General features: G+C 38.8%; 1 protein-coding gene across 2 annotated transcripts in view; it reads left to right on the top strand.

Moving 5' to 3' along the window:
* The window catches only part of OSTF1 (osteoclast stimulating factor 1), a 55,391-nt gene extending 34,286 nt beyond the window's left edge, over window positions 1-21,105 (top strand). The window contains exons 4-11 of one of the 2 annotated variants that reach the window (XM_084899443.1): window positions 2,482-2,545; window positions 4,323-4,376; window positions 5,796-5,903; window positions 6,845-6,894; window positions 10,732-10,810; window positions 13,174-13,272; window positions 20,162-20,192; window positions 20,583-21,105. In XM_084899443.1, coding sequence (XP_084755569.1) covers window positions 2,482-2,545; window positions 4,323-4,376; window positions 5,796-5,903; window positions 6,845-6,894; window positions 10,732-10,810; window positions 13,174-13,272; window positions 20,162-20,192; window positions 20,583-20,610 — 513 coding nt within the window. In that variant the 3' untranslated portion in view covers window positions 20,611-21,105. The remainder of the gene's footprint in view (window positions 1-2,481; window positions 2,546-4,322; window positions 4,377-5,795; window positions 5,904-6,844; window positions 6,895-10,731; window positions 10,811-13,173; window positions 13,273-20,161; window positions 20,193-20,582) is intronic. The other variant, XM_084899442.1, reaches the window with a different exon arrangement.
* Window positions 21,106-24,817: the final 3,712 nt, after the last annotated feature.

The following is a 24,817-nucleotide window of genomic DNA, read 5'->3' as shown; positions in this document are numbered from 1 at the left end:
CTCAAGTCTGTTCATTTTAGCACAGTTTATTAGAAATACCCCATATGTTGAAAAACAAGAAGATACTTGATTAAACATTGCAGAATTGGAGTATGATGTAGCTACAAAGAATAAGGAATACCCATAAGGTGGAGTAATTTAAGTGAAAAAAGCAAGATGAAAAAAAGTGGATTGCAGGTCATCACTTATCTAAGAAAAGGTGAGAGGATATACATAAACCTATTTTCTTCAATTTGTAATAAAAAGTCAAAGGAGGAGTCATAAAATAAAATTTGAAAAATAGTTTCTTCTGTGAGGGGGGGGGGGAAGGAAAATAAGAGTAGAGGGAACATAAATGGAAGATAGACTTTTTAAAAATTATACTTTATTTTGGAGATCTCACTTTGGAACCATGTAAACTTTTTCATAGTCATACGATTAAATTGGTAAAAAACAATCCCTGAAAATTAAAAGCAGCCTGAATCAAGTGAACTTCATTGTAATAACCATACAGAAAGGATCTATTCAAAGTGATGTTAAAACTCAGCAATTGGAGTGACATCTCTAGTAGAAGATGGATGAAGAACAGAAAGAATTGCCCCCAAAAATGTGTAAACTTTTTAAGCATGATTTTGTTGGAGATTGTTAGGATCACTATTCTGAGAGAGTTGCATGTGTATTGTGTAGCAAATGAGTCATTAGGTCAGTGATGTTAAAATCTGGGATTTTCAGCCTGCAAGAAAGGATATATGGCTGTAAGATCAATGAGGGTAAGTAAAAACCTTGTAGCTCTGCATTTGAATAGAACATATTTTACCTAAAATGAAACAAGACATGATCTCCTGCTCTATACTTTGAAAAGGCCTAGAAAAAAAAAATAACCAACTAATAATTCTATATGGTTTCCCATTAAAAGGATCAAAGCTCTTTTGAGAAATGTCAGTACCAGGTCTGGGGCAGTTAAGGTACAAGATAACCCCTAACACCTTGTTTTTAGAATGAAAGGAAGCTACCCAGACCACCTAGGGTCACATTGGAAAGACACAGGAACTGTGTTGGGGAGGCCGCCACCAGCCAAAGACAGGACAACTTAGCAATCAGAGTAGCGGTTCCAAAGGATTGAAACACATTTACTATGCATAAATTATGAATCCCTAATGATATATCAAAATAAACATTATCAGATACCCTGAGAGGATGTGAGGGAACCAGCTTTTTATTATGACATCTGTTATGGAAGATAATCAACATTTATTCTGCCTTTTTTCATGAATTTCATCTCTTGAGAGCCTGGGAGTTGATGAGGGAGAGTTTCTCTTAAAAGAGGTATTCTAGTTATTTAAATGAAGTGGGAATGATGGAATTGGAATGTTTTCCTCTTTGCAACCCCTATGAAATAGTGGATCCAGATAATGCTCTTCAGTGGTTACTAACATTCCAAAAGGAGAGGTTACCAGACATTGTGTGTCTTTCGATGAGAGAGATCAAGGTGAAATAGTCTTGCCAAAAAAAATTGAATCTAAAGATAATTAAGCCTCTAAAACTAATGAAAAATTTAGAGGCAATACAGGGAAACAGAAGAACACATCTTTGCTAACACAGGAATTCAACAGGCACAATCCAGGCTGTTGGAAACTACAAAACAAATGGATTTTTTTTTCCAACAAGTAAACTGTGGAGTGAAAAAAACAAATGGAGGGGGAACCTATAGAATAAAAGAGACTTAAGAGGCAAATCAATCAATCCTACCATATGGCTCTTATTTGGATTCCAAGTTATAGAACAACCAGAAAATTTAAGTATTTATTTAGATATTTGATGCTACTAAGGAACTGTTGGAAAATTTGAATCTGTGATAATGTATTGCAATTATGTCTGAGAAAGTCCTCATCTTTCAGAGATACATATTGGAATATTTGCAGATATTGAAATAATATGATGTCTAGAATTTATTTCATGTTAATCTGAAGGGGAGGGAAGTTATAGGTGGGGGTGTATACCAAGTAATATTGTCCATAAGTCAATAATTCATGTGGTTGACAATGGGTACGTGTAGGTTCATTTAGTGTTCTTCCTACTTTTGTATAGGTTTGGATTATTCTGTATTAAAATTTCACCTAAAAAATAAAGTTGAAATAAAGAGATCTTTGGAAAATAAACAAAAAGTCTTGACGCTAATAAAAATTAGTGTGGACAAAAATATTCTATAGGTAGTCTGTATACACTAAATGTAATTTTTTTTCCTTTTCATTCGTATTATCTTGGTTTGATCTGTTTGGTTGTTGAGGCTCTGTGATGAAGTGCCTTTACTTTGCTGCAGACAGACATGTGAATGTTTGTAATTTAGTGGTAAGATGAATGTACACCCGTACCTAGGAAGTGAGGAAGCATTGCCTGTAAACAGGGCTGATGAGCTGGTTACGCTCCATGGGAGTCCAATGGTGTTAAAAGGGATTGGATGTTCACTCGATTCGGTATCACTTAAAACCCTTCTTTCCCCAGAGTGATACCAGCTGGTGGAAAGGCACCTGCAAAGGCAGGACTGGACTAATCCCAAGCAACTACGGTAAGCATGGCCGTGGCTGCACTTTGTCATGCTCTGTGCACTTCCAATTCTCTGGTCCCCGAGGCCTCTCTGCTTGTTGCTCTGGCTGAGAAATCAATGGAGTCATTGTCAGTCTAGGACAGTGGTCGGCAAACTGCGGCTTGCAAGCCGTGGTGGTTTGCTGCTCTGTTGACTAATGAGTTTGCCGACCACTGGTCTAGGACATTTTCTTCTCCGTGAGCCTGCTGTTAATGACATGCTCATGGTCAATAGACGTGCTTGAGCCTTGACTCATTGGCTTAAGAAAATGCATTACAGCATTCTTGAAAGGACCCAGGATTTCCAAGGAAACACGCTTTACTTCATTCAACTCTTAGAACTTTTTTTCTGTTAAACGACATGTCACGGATGGTTTCTTAGACTAGCCTTTCCTTTTCTGATGGAGTCACCCTGCCTTGTTAGTCCATTCTTGGGGCAGTGATGCTCATCAGAGGCCTCTCAGGGGCGGTTTGGGCAGCTGGAGCAGGGAGGTGTGGCTCCTGCCATGAACACACTTGTAGCTGGATGGGGGAGAAAGCAGGGTTTCCTAGAAATCGGCAAAGTCAATAGAGCCCAGAATTGATCAACAAGGGTTCAGGGTTCTAATACTTTTCCTTCCACTTCCTAATAACCAGGGACCTTACTGAAGGCACTGAGCTGCTACCTCCGGGACTGTTCCCTTATCTGCGTGATGAGAGGGTCGATTTAAATAACTTGTAAGGTTCCTTTTGACTTTAGCACCGGATGCATCCTTAGACCAATGGCGCTGGTGTCAGGCGCCCGTCCCAAGCACTGGAAGGGGACTTAGAAAATTTCAAGGCAGGCACTTTAAAACTCCTAGTGGGGGGAGGGAAGAAAGAGGGTGGAGAGCTGAGGCTTGGGGCCCAGCACAGGGCATCACCTGTCCTGGTTTTAGGGCGATACCGTTCTGGATGTAAAAAGATTTGAAACATTTCTCCATTTCTCTAACCTTTAAAATCCCCAAATGTACCTGATTCCCGAGGTTTGTAAAATGTTCGTAGACACTGAGCGTAAAATGTGGCTTTGGATCCCAGTTAGCCAAGGGAGTATCCAGTTCCAGCCCTTTGTGGAGGGAGGGGGTGTATCTGAAGTTTCATTTGAACTATAGTCCCGTCACCCCTGCTGATTCTAGCTAGGATAGCAGTGGACACACCTTCCTTGGAGGCAGGTGGGTGTGCTCCTTTCTGCATACAGGAAGCAAAATATTTCCCTCTCTCCCTCCTCCCCTCATACACACACACACACACACACACACTCACTGGAAACAATGATTTTCAGCCATCTTCATAGCAGGTGTTTTTTTCAGAATGTAAAAATGAACATCAAGGTCTTTCTTTTGTATTTTCGTGACTAAATTTGTTTACTAAATACTTGAACAAACTGGTATGCAGGCCATGGATCTGCTAGTTTTGTTTATACTTCCAGTTAATTGCTATGCTATTGTGTTGTTGCTTAGCTTGGTTTCATCGAACACGTAATTCAGCGTCTTTTAAAGCGGGAAGCATCATTTAGATTTTCTGCTACCCCCCCTCTCCCCCCCGCAGTGAGGGAAGCTGGGTTGCAGAAGGCCCTGGCCCTGTGGGAGCTGTGTGTGTGTGTGTGTGTGTGTGTGTGTGTGTGGTGTGTATGTGTGTGTGTGTGTGTGTGTGTGTGTGTGTGTGTGTGTGTGTGAAGGCTTTAGTGAACCATTTGGGTGACACGCTCAACCCTGGGTTTATACTTTATCTTTCCCGTCTAGTGGCTGAGCAGGCAGAATCCATTGACAATCCACTGCATGAAGCTGCAAAAAGAGGTAGGTGTGACTCTTTTTGATTGAGATATATGGAGCAGTGACACACGGAGATTTTAATTATACAGTCTGGTGGCTTTTGATAAGTGCGTACAGCCATGTAACCAATACCTAGATCAAGAGCCAAGATTTTGAATGTTTCCGTCATCCCAGAAAGTTCCCTTTCTAGCTAAATCCCTCTCTCCCCCAGGGGCAATCTCTGTTCTGCCTTCTGTCATCCTAGAGAGATAAGTGTAATTTTGGTTTTAAAATGTCAGTCACTCACACTTTTGAGTGCCTTATATACCCCGTGCCCAGTGGCAAGTGGAAAGGAATGGTCTGTGACTCCCAGAGCCTAAAGTCTGGAAAGAGAGAGATGTGTGTGACAGAACAAGATGGTGTGATATGTACAGCCATGGAAGTGTGTTTGAGTTAAACAGGCTCCAGAGGCTAGAATGAGCTAACAGGAGGGCAGGAGAGTGGGGGTTTCTTGGGGAGACGGCATTTGGGAGAGTGTTGATGGTGTGTGTGTGATAAAGGTAGAGTCAGGGAGGGAGGGAGCCACAGGATGGGCCTTGCACCTGAGGCTTTATCCTATGGATCAGTAGTTTTCCACTGAGGGTGATTCCTCCCTGCAGACCCTAGAACATGTGGCAGTATCTGGAGATATTTGACTGTCATGACTAGGGGAATGCCACTGGCACCTTTTGGGTAGAGGCTGGGGATGCTGCTGAATATACTATAGGCTACAGGACAGCACCGATAACAAAGAATTCTCCAACCTCAAATGTCAATTAGTCTACTGTTGAGAAACCCTGCATGGGGAGTGTTTGCAAGGATTCTTTTATTCTATTTTAGGTCTTTTTGAAATCGGAATATGCAAAAGGAAATTATTGGCTTAAGATTGTGCATAAGTAGAGCTACAAAACTGACATTTAAAACTCTTTTTTTTTTTTTTTTTTTTTGTAAATTAGATATTTAGGGCATTAGCCAGGAGATTTTAAATCAGTTGTTTTACTTTGATATATGAGTAGAAAATCAGAGTAGGTTATGTAGTGTTTTTTTTTTTTTTTTTTTTTTCTTGTAAGAACTGAAAGTATATTTTAAATATGAATATAGGTAGTGTCTGCTTGTTCTTAGGTTTGACTTTTCTCCCCTAAACTTTAGGAATTCACAAAGGAAAAATATCTATTTTTTACAAAGTAAAATACCTTAAGCAGACCCATTTAGGCAACTCTCTCCATTAACCTACTATTAAAAATTGATGTTAATACTTTCCATTAATAAACTGGAAGTCAAAATATACCATAATAGATGCATTACTCAGCAGGTCTTATTTTCAGACTTGCTGATTAATCCATTGCAGGATGAAATTGATTTAAAGGCCAAACAAAAAACCAAATCCTTTTTCTTGTGTTTTTATAAATGTAAAATTTTTTTCAGGCAACTTGAGCTGGTTGAGAGAGTGTCTGGACAACCGCGTCGGGGTCAATGGCTTAGACAAAGCTGGCAGCACTGCCTTGTACTGGGCTTGTCACGGGGGCCACAAAGGTATTGTATTTTGTTACCGTAAATGTCTATGCTTCTGAAAAATGTACTTCATCCAGGGGGGTCGGATTTACAGAAGTGAAGAAAAAATCGGTTATTCTTTTCAAATCCTTTAGAACATCAGCCAGTAGCCCAGATCCTAGAAGCTTTCTTTGTAATGAAATAGGTTGAATTGATGACATTCAGCCTTCCTACATGGACCTCTCTGACTTGAAGGAGTGGAAGCTTCCTTTCCTCAGACTTGGCAAAGTTACAGGAAAACAACAGTCATTTAAAAACAAACCCCAGTATCTAATTTTACCGAAGAAAGGGGCAGAATGGACTCCTCTGGCTTAGCTTTTTCCATGATATAGTCTTCGATCTTATACATTTGAAGATGAATGAAAACTTAGATTCAGGAGAAAGAGCATTTGCTTGAGTTAGTGACTCAGTTGGTAACTTTCTCTGTTATAGTCCCTAGTAATAATGACAGACGGAATTTCTAGATGTATTTCAAACTGGCCAAAATTCTGCCACAACCACTCCCTTTACACCTCTCTCTACAACCCAAAAACATAATCCCAACAACAATGAGAAACAAAAACCCCAACAAATTAAATAGCTTAGCTGAAGGAAAATTTATGGCTGTGTCCCAAAAGATACCCATTTTATTTTAGCAAGTAAACACAAATTAGTGATATAAATATTAGGTATCATAGCATTTGTAAAAATATTCCTATAATAGATGTCATGTGAAAATGCAAAAGCCAAATTATTTGAAAAAAAAATATTCTTGAAGTAATTCTACCTTTTAGTGTCTTAATAGTTCAATTTAGAAAAATTTGTTGTAAGGACTTTTTTAAGATTCTTCTGAAGAATTCACTTCTTTAAATGTATGATGCCTAGTTTTATCGGATTTTAAAATAATTCTTTAAAAATTCTTATTTTTTCTACTTGAATTTCAGATATAGTAGAAATGCTATTTACTCAACCAAACATTGAACTGGACCAACAGGTAAGATTCTTTACATGAAAGTCATTTAACACACCTGCCTTGTTCTTTTTGTGCAGTTTATGGACATGAAAAAAGTCATATCATAGTGTCTTAAAAAAATCATATCATGAATCATATGTCTTCAAGTAGAATCCTGAGAAAGTGGAGCTTGCTACTGATTATTTGGTTGACAGAATTATAGGTTGTAAATGATTTCTTTCCAAATTTTGCAGCCATGCCTCCATGTTATTCTACTCTCTGGGGTTGTCTTTGCGAGGTTTGATGCCATTTTGATTTCCATTCTTTTGTGTGTGATCTACTTTTTCTCTTAATTGGCTTCTTTAACTTTGGTGTTCTAAAATTTCACAGTGATGGGCTTCAGTGTGGGTCTTTTCCCAATAATGATGGGGAGTATTTTCAGCCTTGAAAAATATCTTGTATTAATTTCTTGTTTAGTTTTTATGGTCATTTCCTGCCCATTTTCTTTGTTCTTTGGTTCTGAATGCCCATTAGTGGTTATGTTAGACCTCTTAGGTTGAACCTCTAATTTTCTTAGCTTTTCTAAGATTTTTCTCACTTTTATCTCCATGCTTTATTTTGGTTACCTTCTCTATTTTATAACTTTTCTATTGCTGTGCAATAAATTACCGCAAATATAGCAGTCTAAAACAACACTCATTTACCTTATATTTTCTGTAGACCAAAATGCTGAACATGACATAGATGGGTTCTCTGCTCAGGTCTCAGAGGTTGGAATGTAGGTAATGTCTAGAGTGGGATTCTCATAGGGAGATCACATCCTTTTCCAAGCTCTTGAGGTTGCCAGGAGAATTGGGTTTCTTGTGCTGGTGTAGTGTGGACCACTACAGAGACCACTCATCTCTATGGACAGTTCACAGCATGACTGTGTTCTTTCTCAAGGCCAGTGGGAGATTGTATCTCTGACAATAAACCTGTTTTTTTTTTTTTTTTTTTTGGGGGGGGGGTGTCGGGAAAGGGCACCCAATATAATCTCCCTTTTGATGAACTCAACATCAACTGATTAGACACCTACTTACGGGAGTGATATTTTATTATATTTACTGGCCTCAACCACGACTCAGAGGGAGGGAATTATACGGTGGGTATATGCCAGGAGCAGGAGTCTTGGAGGCAAACTTAACATTCTGTTTCTCCCCCAAGCTCTTTCTTTTACTCTGATTGTTATTTTATTTATTTATTTATTTATTTATTTTTTAAATCAATCTTTATTGTTCATATTATTACAAAGGTTCCTCATTTGTTCCCCCCTCCACCAGGTTCCCACCCCACCCCCTGCCCCCTCCCCACCCCCCATTGTCCTCATCCATAGGTGCACAGTTTATGTTCAGTCTCTTCCCGCATCCACCACTCCCCCTTTCCATGAGAACAGTCAGTCCACTCCCCTCCCATATGGCCGACCCTACTACACTGATTGTTATTTTAAATAGCGTTCTTTATTTTTTGTTTCGTTACTTAACATATCTCTGATGTTAACTATAGCTTTTGGAAACATTTTCTGCTATTCACAGTACTGTATCTTTTTCCTCAGAGATTCATTTGATTTTTTTTTGTTGTTGTTTTGGTTCTTTTTCAAAATACAGACTTTCCTCAAACGCCCAGTGTCTTTGTCCCTGCATGTTTAAGTGTACTAGTAATTATAAGCCCTGTGTGCTTGTGGGGCTTGTTGTCTGGTGGGCTTCTCTGCAGGTTTTGCTGGGTTGCCCCTATGTGCCAGCAGGAGGACTCCCTCCCGCCCCCGCTTGTGGGGCTGATCAGCTTCAACAGAAAAATACCCTCCAGCCTCCTGTCTGGGTACATGTGCGGTTGTACACATTGGGGCCAGGAAGTGATAAAGGCAGTTGGGAGAGCAGTCTTACTGCTCAGGTTTTAGGTTTTCCAGCTAGCCCCTGGTTGTATTTTCTGGCCTTATTGCCACCTTCTTTTGTACCTCGTGTCTATGAGCTTGGAAACTCTCTGGTTAATTTCTTGACAGGGTAATTCTGGCATCTGTACTGGATCCTTGAGCAGCAGGGGGAGAGGCAGGTGATCTGGGGCACTGGGGTTACTTCTTGCAAACACTTTCCCCCATACCCTTGTTTTCACCCCCATGCCTCATTCCTGCTCTCGTGTCTCTAGGCATCTCCAGTGCCCAGTTCCTGCCAGGTTTCTGTGGAGGGAAGTCTGTTGGCTTCTCTCTGGTGTCTTGCTCTGCAGGCCTCTGCGCTTCCGCTTGGGCTCTGTCACTGCAGTTTCTATTCCTCCATCCCATTCCATCTCCCTACATGACTCATCTCCCATCTCTTGAGTCTCCTTACCCTCTTTGGAATCTTATATGATTTTATAACTTTCTTCTCATTTGAGGTTTACTTAGAGCAATAATTTACAACCACTGTGCTGCAAGAATTTTTAAAATGTGCAATACATGACTATTTAGTTAGAGGCACTGAACCTCTTTACCTTTAGATTGTCAAATAAAAAAAAAAAATGACTACAGACAATACAACAGAAGCTGTCCTGTGTAAATGTCCTGTCTTGAACCATGAAAATATATATAGGACATATACTGGTCATGTTGTATAATAAGTTTGTGTTTGTTTAGTTAATTCTTAGTGCCAGAAATCCTTATATACATGTATAGGCACCTGATTTTTAAAAAAGTCACTTTTAGCCCTACCTGGTTTGGCTCAGTGGATAGAGCTTCGGCCTGCAGACTGAAGGGTCTCGAGATTGATTCCAGTCAAGGGCACATGCTCAGGTTGCAGGCTGGATCCCAAGTAGAGGGCATGCAGGAGGCAGCCAATCAATGATGTTTCTATCTCTTCCACTCCCTTCCCCTCTGAAATAAATAAAAATATTTTAAAAAATTAAAAAGTCACTTTTACCCTGGTAGTTCAATTGGTTAGAGTGTCATCCTGATAGACCAAGACTGCAGGTTCAATTCTGGTCAGGGCACATACAAGAATTAACCAATGGATGTATGAATAAGTGGAATAACAAATAGGTGTTTTAAAAATTAATTAATTAATTAATTTTAAAAAGTCACTTTGGAGTAAAAAGGATAGGTAATTAAAATTAATTATTATTATTATTTTTTTTTTTAAAAAAACTAAAGTTATACTCTTTTTTCTTGTTGGCATGGCAAAAATATATTTTTGGGTGTGCTGCACAATTGTAGTAATTTATTTATGTGTACCATGAGTTGAAAATCACTGACTTTGAGTAAGCCTAAATTCTTGTGTTTTCGGTCTATACTCTATTTTTAAAATGTTACTTTCTTTGTTAATTTTTTAAATTGAATTTATTTGGATGACATTGGTTAATAAAATTACATAGATTTCTGGTGTACAATTCTATAATACATTATCTGTACATGTATTGTGTGTTCATCACCCCATTATGCTAAGTGAAATAAGCAAGTCAGAGAAAGACAAGTACTATATGATTTTTTTTTTTAAATCCTCACCTGAGGATATGCTTTACTGATTTTAGAGAGAGGGAGAAAGAGAGAGAGATATATGAGAGAAACATCAACCAGTTGCCTCCCATATGTGCCCCACTGGGGATCAAACCCACAACCTAGGTATATGCCCTGACCAGGAATTGAACCAGCAACCTTTTGGTGCACAGGATGATATTCCAGCTAACTGAGCCACACCAGCCAGGGAATCATATGATTTCACTCACGTGGAATCTACTAAACAAAATGAACTAACAAACAAAACAGAAACAGACTCATAGGTAGTAAACTGACTGACAGCTGTCAGAGGGGATGGGGGTTGTGAGGGCTGGGTGAAAAAGGTGAGGGGATTAAGCTGCTTTCTTTTTTTATCACCACAGAACAAGTTGGGAGACACAGCTTTGCATGCTGCTGCCTGGAAGGGTTATGCAGATATTGTCGAGTTGCTTCTGGCAAAAGGTAAAGTGTGCTGAGTTTATCTGGTCTTTGCTTAACCTAAAAAGTAGGCTACATCCAATGACACCAGTAGGAAGAATAGGAAGTATAGGAAAAATAATAGCCTCCTTATTTTAAAACTGGGATTTTTAACCTCTACTCTGTCTGTATCACAGAGTTGTTATGATAAGATGGAATTATTTTGATGATTTGTGTTTTTAGTTTTAAATTAAAACTGTGGTAAGCTTTCCAATTATGTATGTTAATTTTAGTAAGAACTTACTGTACATTTCTGTAGGGTTAAAGGACCTTAGAAGAAGAAAGAAGTAGTGTGTGTGTGTGTGTGTGTGTGTGTGTGTGTGTGTGTGTGATGGGGGCGGGGGAGGTGTGGACAGAGGAGTTCCTCTCTGAGAAGTATGGATAAAGCCTCTGAGCTCCTGTACTCATAGAAAAGTCTTAATAGCTAAGAAAGATTTCTGTGGCTGCAGTGTCCTGCTCTGACTGAGCAGACGTTAGATGTATAGAGAATGAGAGAAGATCCCTGAAGTCTCTGTTTTTACTTAAGTCAGAGGGGACTGTGAAGTTGTAGACTGACCGTGCATTCAACCATTTGTCCCACAAATACTCATCAACTCTTACAGCGCACCAGGCATGACACCCTAGTGCAGAAGGCTGTACTGTAAGATGCTTGAGCCCCCAAGGCCCTGTGACATGGATGTACTATTGTAGGGCTCCTTGAGCAATGCTGGCCTATAGGAGAGGAAATGTTTTTGATGTAAAGTATATTGATGATGCAAACTCTTGGTCCAAAAGATTGGACACCACTTTAGTTGTGCTCCCTCCAAAGTCATGCCGAGAACTGTGCTATCAGCTATGGAGCCAGTGGCCACGTGTGCACATGAGCCCCTGAGATAAAGGCTAGTATGAATCGAGATGTGCTGTAAGTGTAAAATGAACTCCAGATTCCGAAGACTTAATGAAAAAAAAAAAAGTAAAGTATCACAATCATTTTTGTAATGGTTACACGATGGAATGATACCAGTTCAGATATACTGGGTAAAATACAGTATATTATTTAAACGAATTTTACTTTTGGAAACATCGGCCACTGGAAAATGGAAAATTACATATATGGCTCTGATTTGTGGAAGAGGATGTGATGGTGAAGAGAATGCTACACTCACACATTGTGGCAGAAAGTGAAAATTGCTAAAGCTTTCCTGGGAAGCAGTCTGACAGGAGCTAGCAGAATTTAGAATGTACATAGTCTTACATTTCAACACCACTTCTAGGAAACCATCCTTCAGAAACACACACACACACACACACACACACACACACACATGTTCAAGGAAGTTCATGGCAGAATTGATTGTGATCATGAAAATTAGGAACAACAGCTACATGTTTCCCAGTAGAGGAGGGATTAAATAAATTTTGGCCCATCCACAAAATGGAATTCTTATAAAAATTTAAATAGGTTGAGTTATAAGTATGTGTGCTACTTAGGAAGCAGTACCATTATACATTAAGTTAAAAAAATCTTGGGAGTCAAAAGGTATAAACTTCCAGTTATAAGATAAGTCATGGGGATGTAACACACAGCATGGTGATACAGTTAATAATACTGTATTGCATATTTGAAAGTTGCTAAGAGAGTAGATCTTAAAACTTCTCATCACATAAAAAAAGTTTTTTGTAGTTGAATGGTGAAGGATGTTCACTAGACATTGTGGTGATCATTTCACGATATCTATAAATACTGAATCATGTATACTTAAAACTAATATAATACAGCATACTTCTGTATTTTTTTTTAATCTTTAATGATGAGAATGTGTTCATGAATGCTGATACAATTTTTAACACAAGACAAGGAAGAAAGTATGTAGAAGATAGGTTATGGGAATTATGAATAAGTTATTATATTATTATTTTACTAATTTACATGAGAATATAATTATAGACATAACATATTAATTCCCCTCAAGCTCAACCCACATGGTCTTTCCCAAAGACCGTGAACAGAAGAGGCAAAGGGTGTATTGAATTTAATCTCCAAACAATCATGCTGAGGCATATTAACTAGTGAGGTCGAACCGCTTTAGGATTTATCAGAGGACATCAAATTCTGCTGGGACTTGAAGGGAAAGGCTATATTTTGATTGTGCATAATTATCACAGGTGCAGCAACAGTCTCCCAGATCAAAGATGCCAAAGACATTATTACTGGTGTGAGAAAGTTTTTCTGCTTTGAAAAAACTTGCTTCTGAACCAGAAAAGTTCTCCAGTTAGTTTTGCCAAAAGTAATCAGTTTTGGTGGGAAGAGTATTGCTGCTGCTACCGTGTTCAAAAACATCTCATTTACGTTTCTTGTGTTGGGGAAGGTGCTAGAACAGACTTAAGAAACAATGAGAAGAAGCTGGCCCTGGATATGGCTACTAATGCTGCCTGCGCAACTCTCCTGAAAAAGAAACAGGGAACAGGTATTTTTTTTTTTTTATAAAATAAATCTTTATTGTTCAGATTATTATAGATGTTCCTCTCCCCCCCTCCCCTCGAGCTCCCCTCCACCTGGTTCCCACCCCATGTTTTTTTTTCTTTTAATTTAATATATATATATATATTTTTATTGATTTCAGAGAGGAAGGGAGGGAGAAAGGGATAAAAACATCAATGATGAGAGAGAATCCTTGATCAGCTGCCTCTTGCATGCCCTACACTGGGGATTGAGCCCACAACCTGGACATGTATTCTAACCCGGAATCGAACTGTGGCCTCCTGGTTCATAGGTTGATATTCAACCCCTGAGCCACGCCAGCAGGGTCTGTATTTGGTTTTAACCCTTCTTTTCCAATGGTGCTGTCATGCCTAAGATTTCTCAATTTAGTATTAGGGAAAAAAAAATTTCTTGATAAACTCTTCAGGTGATTCTGAAGTTAGATTGTCTGTCCGTGGTCCAAAGCAGAACCTCTAACACAGAAGAGTACCTTCATGCAAACAAATTTGAAGAGACAAATTAAACATACAAATTTTTGTATATTTCTTTGTTTCTTACCATTAAATTCTAATCACTTTGCTTTCCATTACAGTCCTTTTCAGAGAACCATGATCTCCATCTCTTCTTTTCAGATAACATTTTTTTTTTTTTAATGAGTGGACATCTCTAAATATTTTTTTAACTTAATCATCCAACAGCTCCATGATTATATTTTGTTTCTGTTTTAAGTGAATAAACTATTCACTCAATAAACTATTTTAGCCCAGCTGGTGTGGCTCAGTGGTTGAGCGTCCACCTACGAACTAGGAGATCACGGTTTGTTTCCTAGTCAGGGCACATGCCCAGGTTGTGGGCTCGATCCCCAGTGAGGGGTGTGCAGAAGGTAGGCGATCAATAATTCTCCTCATTTGATGTTTCTACCTATCTCCTTCTCCCCCTCCCTTCCTGTCTGAAATCAATAAAAATATATTAAAATATTTTATACTTTGTAAACATTTTGGCATTTATTTGGGTGGTTTTTAAAGATGAAGTTTATGTGTACCTTTTTTAAGATAAAAATTGCTATCAATGTGGGAGAATAGGTTTGAAAAAAACGAAAGGCTTGTATGGTTGTTTTGAAAAGGTGTTAAAGAAAGTGTTACACAGCATTGCAGTCATTCCTGATTAACATTCAGAGACCGGATGTTATTTGACCTCTCAGTACATACCCTGTTGAATGTGTCCCCCAGAATCATTCTAATGTGATTCCTGAAAGAAATGCTGGAGGGTGTGCCTTGAACTCCTCTTCCTATCCTTCCCTTCTGATTCCCCCCTTCATTCATCATTAGCCTACGGCCCCTGAGAAACCCAGAACTGTAGGAAAAGAAAGGTAGATGATTTGGTTAGAGGGAACTTCTCATCTCTTTTCTCACATCTACTTTATGTTTGGCATTTTAATACCACTTTGAAGTATATAATTAATACATATTTTTCACTATTTTTTGTTTTGTTTTAAGGAACTTATAATGGTTTTTCCAAATCTTTAGCATTGCTACTCATCATTCCAACCCTTCTTAGTCTTGCTTTAGAGCAGGGGAATGTCTGGCCTGCAGGCCTTCTACGGCCCACAAAATCATTGGTTTGGCCTGGCTGATGTGGCTCAGTGGTCGAGTGTCAACCTATGAACCAGGAGGTCATGGTCCCATTCAGGGCATATGCCTGGGGTGCTGGCTCGATCCCCAGTGTGGGGCAAGCTGATCGATGATTTTCTCTCCTCATTGATGTTTCTGTCTCTCCTTTTCCCTTCCTCTCTGAAAAAAAACAAAACGAAACAAAAACAACTAAAAAAAAATACGTATCATTGGTCTGGCCCTGGGGTGAGTTAATTGAATGTTTGACCAAATATAGCAGGCTAATTTTTAAGGTAATAACTTTGTATGGCCCATGAATGAATTTTTAAATATCTAAATGGCCCTGGGCAGAAAAAAGGTTCCCCGCTCTTCCTGCTTTAGAATCTAAAGTTTAGACTGATGAATCTTGGTGGAGATCTACAATATAACTTTTGAAAAATCTTTATTATACAGGCTAAAGTGCATTTGTTTTCATTTTAACTTGAAGGTATTATCACTTTCAGAGTTTGTGTAATGAATTACTGATTTCTGTTTTTATCATTTGAATTGATTTCTCATTAAGTTTTGAAATAAGGGAAAACTTATTTCTCCCTCAGGCATCCTTTTATTTATGAGAAGAGGCAATCTTATGTTGCCCTATACATATTCCATTCCTAGCAGAAGCAACAAAATAAAGTCAGTTGCCTGGTTTCCTGTTTCAGCCCATCAAAAATATCCCAGTCCCCTTCTCTTCCTGGCTCACCAAGGGAGCTTCCCAGAATTATCCTCCTTCCCCGTTATGGGATTCCCATCACAGCCCTCCTCTGGAATCTATTGTTCCTTTTTCTCCTTTATTCCAGACGTGTGTTTGTTCCAGATCCTTATTTCTTTTAACTTCAGATATATGATGTCAGCTGTTTAAGCAGTTTGGGATTCTAATTATTTAAGCCATGTGTGCTCACTCGCTGAGCAAGCCTTCCTTTAAAGTAATTGCTCCTACAGAGATGAACTGGGTTCTAGTAAGTGAGAGAGAAAGTATTTACCAGCTGAGTGGTGCTCCCCAGCCGCATTGTTGCTGGGGAGAGAGAGTGTTACTTGGTGTGGACCCCCTGCTCCTGCTGCCTTGGTTGGGTTAGGAAGTAGGACTCTGGCCTAATTTCCTTTCTCTGCCACTGACTTCCTGTTGCTCTGTGGGTGTCTTCAGAATGTCCTGACTGAGGAGTAAGGTTTCTTGTGAGCTGAAGGTTATCAGAAGCTCGTGCGTCGTGTGAGCTTGATCACGATGGGCACGGAAAATGCCAAATGTGCTCAGCCCCTGGAGAGCTGCACCCCGACGCTCTGACGTGAGCAGCTGGACGGGGAGAGGCAGGTCGCCAGCTCTCCTCTGTCTCCCCTTTTTTGGAAGTTTTTGCAGATTAAATAGGGCTAGATGATGGGCGCTCTTTTTCTCTGTTCACTCCAAGTGTCCTTAGCATGCCTTCCTAAGTATGTACTGATTGGATAATGGATTTGTTAGGGAGGTAATCGAAGAGCCAAGAATGGAATTTTCATATTTCGATTTTCATGTTACCTTTTTCTTTCTTTTTTGTTTTTCTGCTTCATTTCCTCAGCAATCCAGTTAAAAAAATTTTTAAATTTGTATTTTGATCCTAGTTGGAATGAGAGTTTAAATATTGAGCTGTGTCATTAGTTGCCAGCATGAACTCTAAGCTGGAAAAGGTATATTCTGATATCATTTTCCACTTCTTGAATTTTTTTTAAAGAAAAAAATAATTCATTTGTTTTAATTATTATGAAGGATAACTTTAGGATAAAAGGGTGGGGTGAGAGTCATATTTGAGGGTTGAACCCTTTAATTTTTTTTCTAATAAAAAAACTGGGGTATAATTCACATTAAGTGAAGTACATAAATCCTAAGTGTACACTTATTTGCCACAGCCCAGATCCAGATGGAAAACATTTCCCATTTCACAGAGGCCTCCCTTAGTATCCTAACTTCTCTTACCACAGATAGCTTTGCCAGTTCTTGAACTTGATATAAATGGAATAAAGCAGTATGTACTTTTTTGTGTGTCTTTTCCTTAACATCACTTCTGTGATGCTTATCCATGTTATGTGTTTATCCCTCCACCAGTTATTTATGTCTGTCTGTCTGAAGTGCTGATGCTTGATTTGGAACATGTAAGTCCAGGGCACTGAGACTGAAGAAAAATGGAAGTGAGGCAGGGGAGGTTGGAAATGCTGCTAGGTGATACATTCTCATGCCGGGCATGAACCAAGATAGGCTATGAAGAGATACAGCTCATGACTCAGCATTTGTCCATATGAGAAGTTTCCAGAGAAACTGCCGCAGAGCAGTCAGTGAAAGGAAGGGAGGAAAAAGAATTTATTCGCCTGGCTCATTCCTGTTTCTTGTGTTCCATTCGGTCTGAGTTTGCACCATGGCAGGCCATCCTTCTCTTGCTAACAGGAGAAACGAGGTTAAAACAAAGTGCAGAAATAACCACTGAAGGACAAAGAATATCCCAAATACTGCAAAATGCAGGATTGGTATAGCAGAGTAGAAGGGAAAAGAACTTTGCTGTTTGTCTCTTTGTCTTTTACTTAAAGCTGCTTCTACCAAGTTAGTAGTTTGTGTGTGGGGTAGAACAAAATCCATTTCTCCAGGTCTCCAGAACTCCCCTTAGGGGAATGGAGAAGAATATAGTCAACCTGGAGACTTGTAATAGTTTGGAAGTGAAATCATGGAAGTTTCCCTCTGTTCTATACCCGCTCGTTCTAAACATGTAAAGATTCTTTAAAAAGCTACAATATCATCAACATACCCAAAATCAGTAAGTTCTTAATATTACCAAATGTAATTTTCAAAATTTGCCATTTTTCTTATGCCTACTTACTTAGTCTTTGCTTACTTATCTATTTATTTCCTTACACTTTGTAGAAGTCAGGGTCCAAACTAGGTAATTGATAGGTAACTCTCAGTTTTGTTTTTTAAATTAGTGTTTCATTTCCTCTTCCCCTTGTTTTTAGCTTTGTAACATATTTGTTAGGGACTGCGTTAGTTTGTTTGAATTTCCCGATGTAGACGTTGTAAGTAGGCAGTCCTGTGGTGCCGTGCGTCGCGTTCTACTGTCTTCTGCATTTTTGTCAAATGATGTTACATTTCCCCCACCCAAAAAAAAAAAAAAGATGTTAGATCTAGATGTTTGATTAGATTTAGGTCTAGCTATCATAAGGGGAGAGGAAGGAATATTTCAGAAAGAAAATCATGTCCTTCCACAGAGGCATATAATATCTGGTTGTCACTCTTCCTATGATGTTAGCATCCACCGATGATCATTATTTAGATCTACTATTTCACGAATCTGTTGCAAATGGTGATATTCTAATTGTCACTTGTTTTTTTTTTTTTTTGCCGCAGTTACTAGCTGAGAATTTCTATAAATAAAAATTTCTCATCAGCTGTTTGGTTACCCAGAGAAATAGTTCATGTAGCAGAAGCAGATGTTAACGTAAAAAACCATTGAAACCTGTAAAGAATTTTTGTGAGTTTATTTGAGCCAAACTATCGACATATGTGTAGAACCTCAATGAACTGAGAGAATGCTCCAGAGAATGGCGGGTTACATCTGTATTTATGCATTGCAATCAAAGGAAAGGGATGTAGGTGGGTTATATGAAATCCATTGGTGATAGACTAGGGAGGTGGGAGAAAGCAAAGCAGGGAAACCTCATTGGATGAAAAGTAAAATGATAGACACATGCTTAGGTGGGTGCAAGAACAATTACCATAGCAGTGAAGGAATTTGTGGAATCTGTCCTGAAGCCCAGGCACATTAGGTTGTGCCCCAAGGGGTCCAGAAAAAGGGAAGTTACAAGTTACCCAGACATTTTAAGGGTATGTTATTAAAGATGCAAAAAGACTGGTAGATTCAGTTCAGGTAAAGGTGGACCTTGTCAGTGAAGATACCGGCCTAGGATGTAACTAGCCACCATAACTGCTTTTAGTTAAAAGTTTTGAGACCATCCTTTTCTAATGTGTCTCATAAGTTTGCAAGACCGCCATTCAGGCCTTCCCTGAGCTTGTCAGGTTAACATGTGGCCCCTTTCGTCCACACAGAATAAAGGCTTGATTTTTACCCTTCATTTAAGAGTTTTCATAATAACCCTATCAGTCTCCAAAGGGACCTATGAATTCCCTGTGGCGTGTGCTGAAATATTTGATGTGTTTTAATCCTTTATAATTAATATCTTTCTGGATAACTTTGGCTAATGGAGGCCTCTTCAGGTTGGATCCTGAACCATTTTAAAGTGATGCTGATTTTGGTAGGATCCTTGCTTTCTGGCATGACAAGTGGTTTCAAGGGCATTTTTAAAAAATTTTTATTTTATTTTTTTACATTTTCTGCCCCAGACTTGAAATTAGTCATATCTCCAATGAGCAGTGGGGATATAGTATTTAGAGACCATGATCTGGATTCTATAACATATTTATTGATCTCTAACAATGTGTTTATATGTGCATTTCAACCCCACTCCCCACCCTTCTAAATTATACCTAGTGTAACCTGTTATAGAAATTTTGAAGCCAGACAACCAATGGGTCCAGGCTGCCTGTCACTACTTGAGCCAATTCACCAGAGACAGGGTTGAATAATCCTGGCAGTATGGGAGAGCAGGAGGTCATTCACAAAAATCTGCTTTGCAACCCTCATAAGCCAGCTATTTATATTGGTTAGGGCAATATTACATGGGGAAGTAAAAATTATAGGCATGGGAAGCAGGCATTGGGGGCTGGGGTGCAATTCCATTGTTTGGGCAACAAGATTGTTAATCTTTCCATGATAATAGGCAATTCTTGAATGAGAATGGACCAAATTCCAAGATTGACTCCCGGGTCCTAGGTTGACTGCCAGCTCCCTGGTTGACTCTGGGATCCTGGGCGTACAACTCCCAACCAGGTTAGAATGTCCGTTCTTTAATCAGAACAAGCCAATCACGGTTAGCAGCAGGATTAGTATTTCTTGTAACTATAGCTAGACCCCAGTATTCTATTTTTGCCCCTAACAATTTGACCAGACAGTTGAATAGGTGAACATTCAATTCCCAGTCTTCCTTTTGAACCCTGTTCAAGGTTGATTTTAAATTTGATGAGGTTTAACTCTTTCTATTTCAAAACTTTTTTTCATTTCAATCTTTTGTTTCTGAGTATACTTTATCAGTGTTTTCTACAATGAAACTGAAGCTTCTGTATTTTCATTCTCTATCCTTTTTCTCTCTCATTAGTTATCTTTCTACCCAGTGACCTTGCCTTCAGGTAAGGCCTCAGGTTGTTGTTCACTGTCTGAAGTCCTGTGTGCGCTTGTCCTTGGGGGAGGTTGGAGGCACTGCCCTCATAGGGGAGGGACTTCTGGTGTGTTTCGTGGGGGTTGTGAACCATTTTGTATGAGATAGAGTAATGGTACCTTAGCACCACGTGCTTCAATTTCCTCATGTCTAAGGAACATGCAAACAAGTGTATTTGTCAGCCTCTGTGGCAATTGTTACGCTGAAAATCAAAAGTTGAAGAAGATTCTTGGGGAAAGAAGAACCCCTGGATCTGAGAGAAGATGACAGTTTGTTGAATTGGCAGGAGCTTTGAACATAAAAACAAAATCCAAGCAATATTTAATTTCTCTTTTTTGCCTTCTCCCTGTATTTTTTTTAGATGCTGCTCGAACATTAAGCAATGCTGAGGATTATCTTGATGAAGAGGACTCAGATTAATTCCTTCCTGAAGCTTTAAGGGCTAAAACTTCTGTTGCTTTTGCCATTCCAAAACCCTGTCTTTGCCAGAAGAGTGTTGGTAACTGTTTTTTTGTTTTTGTTTTTTAATGTCCATATGAACATTGTGGAACGTGGCAGTATTGCACTGTGTTTGAGTAGAACATGTAAATGAATAGTTCTCACCTTTGGTTTGCCAATAAGTTACTGGATTCTTTGCTGTATAAAGTAAGTTTTTGTTCAACAGAATAGAACAAGAAGAGATTATTGCTATTTATCAAGTTAAAGAAATTTTAAGAATTTATTTCTTTAAAAAAATCAGGATGGTTTTATAAATTAAATTTCTTTACCTCAAGGATGTTTTGAATGGATTTTTCAAGGGTAGAAATGCTTATTATAATAATAAACCAAAAGACAACAGAAAATTGTCAGTTATTCTGACAAAAATAAACATTTGAAGAGACTGTTTCCTTTTGTCTGTTTTTCTGATATGACTGTGCCGGTAAATAAGTAAGTTTTTTATATTTAGGTAAAGACTGAATTTATTTTTTTAAATTATATTTTGTATTTGTTAGCACAGGAGAATCATGAGAGCCAAATCGCCTTTCAACTTTCTATATTTGCTTTCATTAAAATCAAGACAATAATCACTGAAAAGATAACTTTCTAATAAGATATATAACTTTAATGAGTATGAAACTTCAGTTTTATCTCCAAGGTTATACTTAGTATGAAGAATCCTAGCAGCTCATTGTTGAAGAATTTTTAAAAAAATATATATTTTATTGATTTTTTACAGAGAGGAAGAGAGGGGGGTAGAGAACTAGAAATGTCGATGAGAGAGAAACATCGACCAGCTGCCTCTTGCACACCCCCGCAACCAATATACATGCCCTTGACCGGAATCGAACCTGGGACCTTTCAGTCCACAGACCGACGCTCTACCACTGAGCCAAACCGGTTTCGGCATCATTGTTGAAGATTTGAAAGGTTAAAAAAGAAATGACTGCCTCGGCCAGGTAGCTCAGTTGGTTTCAGCATTGTCTTGATATGCAAAGGTTTCAGGTTCGATCTCTACTCAAAGCAACCAATGAATGCATAAATGAGTGGAACAACAAAATAATGTTTCTCTCTGTCCTTTCCTTTCTCTCTCTCTAAAATCAATCAGTCAATTTTTTTTTAAAGAGGAAATTATTTTCTTATTATGGAACATGCCATAGTTTTCTATGATGGAATAGCCAGGAGTCATGGTATTTTTTGGCTTTCAGTTTTTCACATTGGTTTTCTCATGATTCAGATTCTTTTGCTAAAACATCAACTAACATTTTAGGGAGCCTTCTGTACTATCGAAGTGACACTTCATTTGAGCTCCTAGTTTTTATCACCACTGTGATGATATTAAAAATGACATGGCCATTGGCATTTGTCCCGATTCCAGGCACTAGGCTTAGGACTATATTTTGCAAGAAGACTTTGATATACTAATTTCAAAAAACACACTGGTGGAGAGAAGGAACTGTTTGAAGAAGGAAGTGGGTTAGCTCAGCAAACGAATAACTGCCTCTAGTCTATAAGGCTTTCCTCTGTCTGAGCCTGTTTGGTTTTCCTCTCTGTGGGTGCCTTGAGAAAGGATACTCTGAGAAGCCTGTGTGAGGTCTTTAAAAAAATTACCCCAACTCAATTTCAGTAGAAAGAAATCTGTATAAGTAATGACAGCAAAAGATAAGAAGAAAATCTGAAATTAACACAAAAGGATACTTTATTCTCAAAACAAATGTTATTAAATGTGAGGTAAAAACATTTGTATTTCTTCATAAGCACAAATTTGAAGATAGGAAATCATTGTTGAAATTATATCTGTTCTCACAGAGCCTTTAAGGATTTGTTCTTTAAAAAGGGTGTTTGTACTACAACTAAAAGCTTTTGGAAATCTCTAACTTTTTGTTCCAGGACACTGTGGGCCTGGGATAATTAGGAAAGATGCCAACTAAACACTCTTAAATTTTTTTTTAACATGGGCGGAGATAATACATGCATAGATATAGTTTTTATGAAAATATTCTGTGCATATATATATATATATATATATAGTGGGGATGTCTGCCATTGCTTTTAACATTTTCAAACCTATGAAAATTCTAGAAAGTTGGCCAACTATAGTATTTTAGAGGAGTGGAAGGTAGACTTAGAGATTTGCACAACTTTTTGGTGAAACAGGACAATGCATTTAGCTGTGGTTGAAACTCCATGGTGAAATTTACTTTTGTTTCTTGCTTATTCAGCCTAGCTGATCAGAACTGTCTAAAGATTGTTTCATGCTGAAGTCAGCAGCAAAAATCCATTCTAGGAACTTGCCACTGCTCTGCACCTGCAGAGGAGGGCTTTGGTTATGTCCTGGGAATGACTTTAGAGATTTCACTGTAACCTGAGCTTTCTGACGTCACAGAGGCCTGAACTCCTTCCCAGCCTTTGCATCCTTTAGAAAGAAAACGCCTTTCAGCCCCCCTCGGCCAAGGTAGCTCAGGGTGCTTGTTCAGCTACCAGCCCAGTAACCTCCTGCAAAGAACGTTTTTTTTTTCTTCTTCTCAGAGTTTCCCACTTTAGATTCCTTTATGGGACTGGTCTGCAGCAAGTTATTTATTGTTGGATTGCCATGCAATTACACTGTCAGTTTCTGTATTTCCTTAGTGAGCTCCCCAAATGGCTTCTTTTCCTTTTTCAGCAGATTGGCTATTTAACCAAAGGGAAACATGGAGCAAAGCAGTGGTGACCCTATTTTTCTCCTTCTAATCTTGCACAACAAATTGGAAATATACTGAAAGTGAAATCTCAGATAATTTTAGGTAGAGAAAAATATAAAAATTTTTCCATGTATGTTTTCTTCACAAGTGTTCTTTATTATACAGAACTTCAGAATTACCGATATTTCTTATTGTGAGCCCTGTATTTCACATCTTCATAGATGGATGATTTCTTTTCTAATAGGCTGTAGAGCCTAACATTTACATCTGATCATCACCATTTCCCTGCTGACTTTGATTTTGTGTTTGTTCCGTGACATTTAATGCTGTAAATATGTATGTAGCAGAGCAGCCTTACACTGAGCAGCCAAACTTACAAGTGTCTGACTACTGAACGTTGAGGTTTTGGTGGGAGGGGTATTGCAAAAGACTCTGCTCTATTTTAACGGAAAATACAGCCTTGGTGAACACTTTTCTTAAGTGAAGGAAAAATTGCAGACCACAAATGTATGGTTTCTGTCTCCTTATTTTTTAAATAACAAGCCTTTACATCTGCCTCTCCCTTAAAATGACATAAAATTAAATAAAACTATCATTTATTGAATGCCTACTCTGTCAGTTCCTGTGCTAGGCACTTTCGATGGCATGATGTCATTTGATCTTTTCAGCAAAGGTTCACCGGGGTGGGGCACGTCCATGCCCCTCTGTCTTTGCAGAGATGTTGAGGTCTGAAGCAGCTAAGTAACTGGCTCAGGGTCACAGTGCTTGAAGGTGGAAGTGCAGGTGTGGCTGACTCCTGAGCCGATGAACCTGCTGCCTACTGCTACTGGCAGATGATCATCCACATGCTCAGAAAAATACACAGAATTAGACCAGCTCCTCTTCCATCTCAATTCCTGCATGTGGAATCTAATAAATTCAACATACCTACTAACTTAACTAAATCTGTTATTGAAGGAACTCTAAGAACTTTTTTTTTTAAGGATCTCACCCCAACCCCCCAAAAAAAATTTTTTTTGCCAAAACTTTTTGGTTCCTGGTAACCCTGCAGAAATAGTGAAACAGTCTGTACTCCTCAACGTTCCAAATTTTCCATGCAAATGAAACCGAATACATATTAAAGAAAGGCTAGACTAGCAGTTCACCTTGTCTGAGTTTGTGTTGCTAAATTCAACTTTTGCCTCAGAGAGTCTGAGAGCTCCTCACACATTCCCACATAACCCTGAAAATCAGCGCATCCTTGGGAAGGGTCACAGAATGATGTCTTACTCAAGTCTGGGAGCTCTTGGTGGACGTGGAGGTGACCTCACACTGCCATGCAGTTCTGTTGTTTCCTGCCAAAGGCCATCTGCTTGGGGTTCCCAATAGGCTCAATCTCTGCCTCACTTGCATCTTTGCCAAGTGGGGGCTGGAATGAGGCCAGGTTTTGGCTGTGGCT

The sequence above is a fragment of the Pipistrellus hanaki genome (genome assembly GCF_964339955.1).
Source record: "Pipistrellus hanaki genome assembly, chromosome: 11".
In the NCBI taxonomy this organism is placed as follows: Eukaryota; Metazoa; Chordata; class Mammalia; order Chiroptera; family Vespertilionidae; genus Pipistrellus; species Pipistrellus hanaki.
This window is presented reverse-complemented; position numbering and strand designations above follow the sequence as displayed.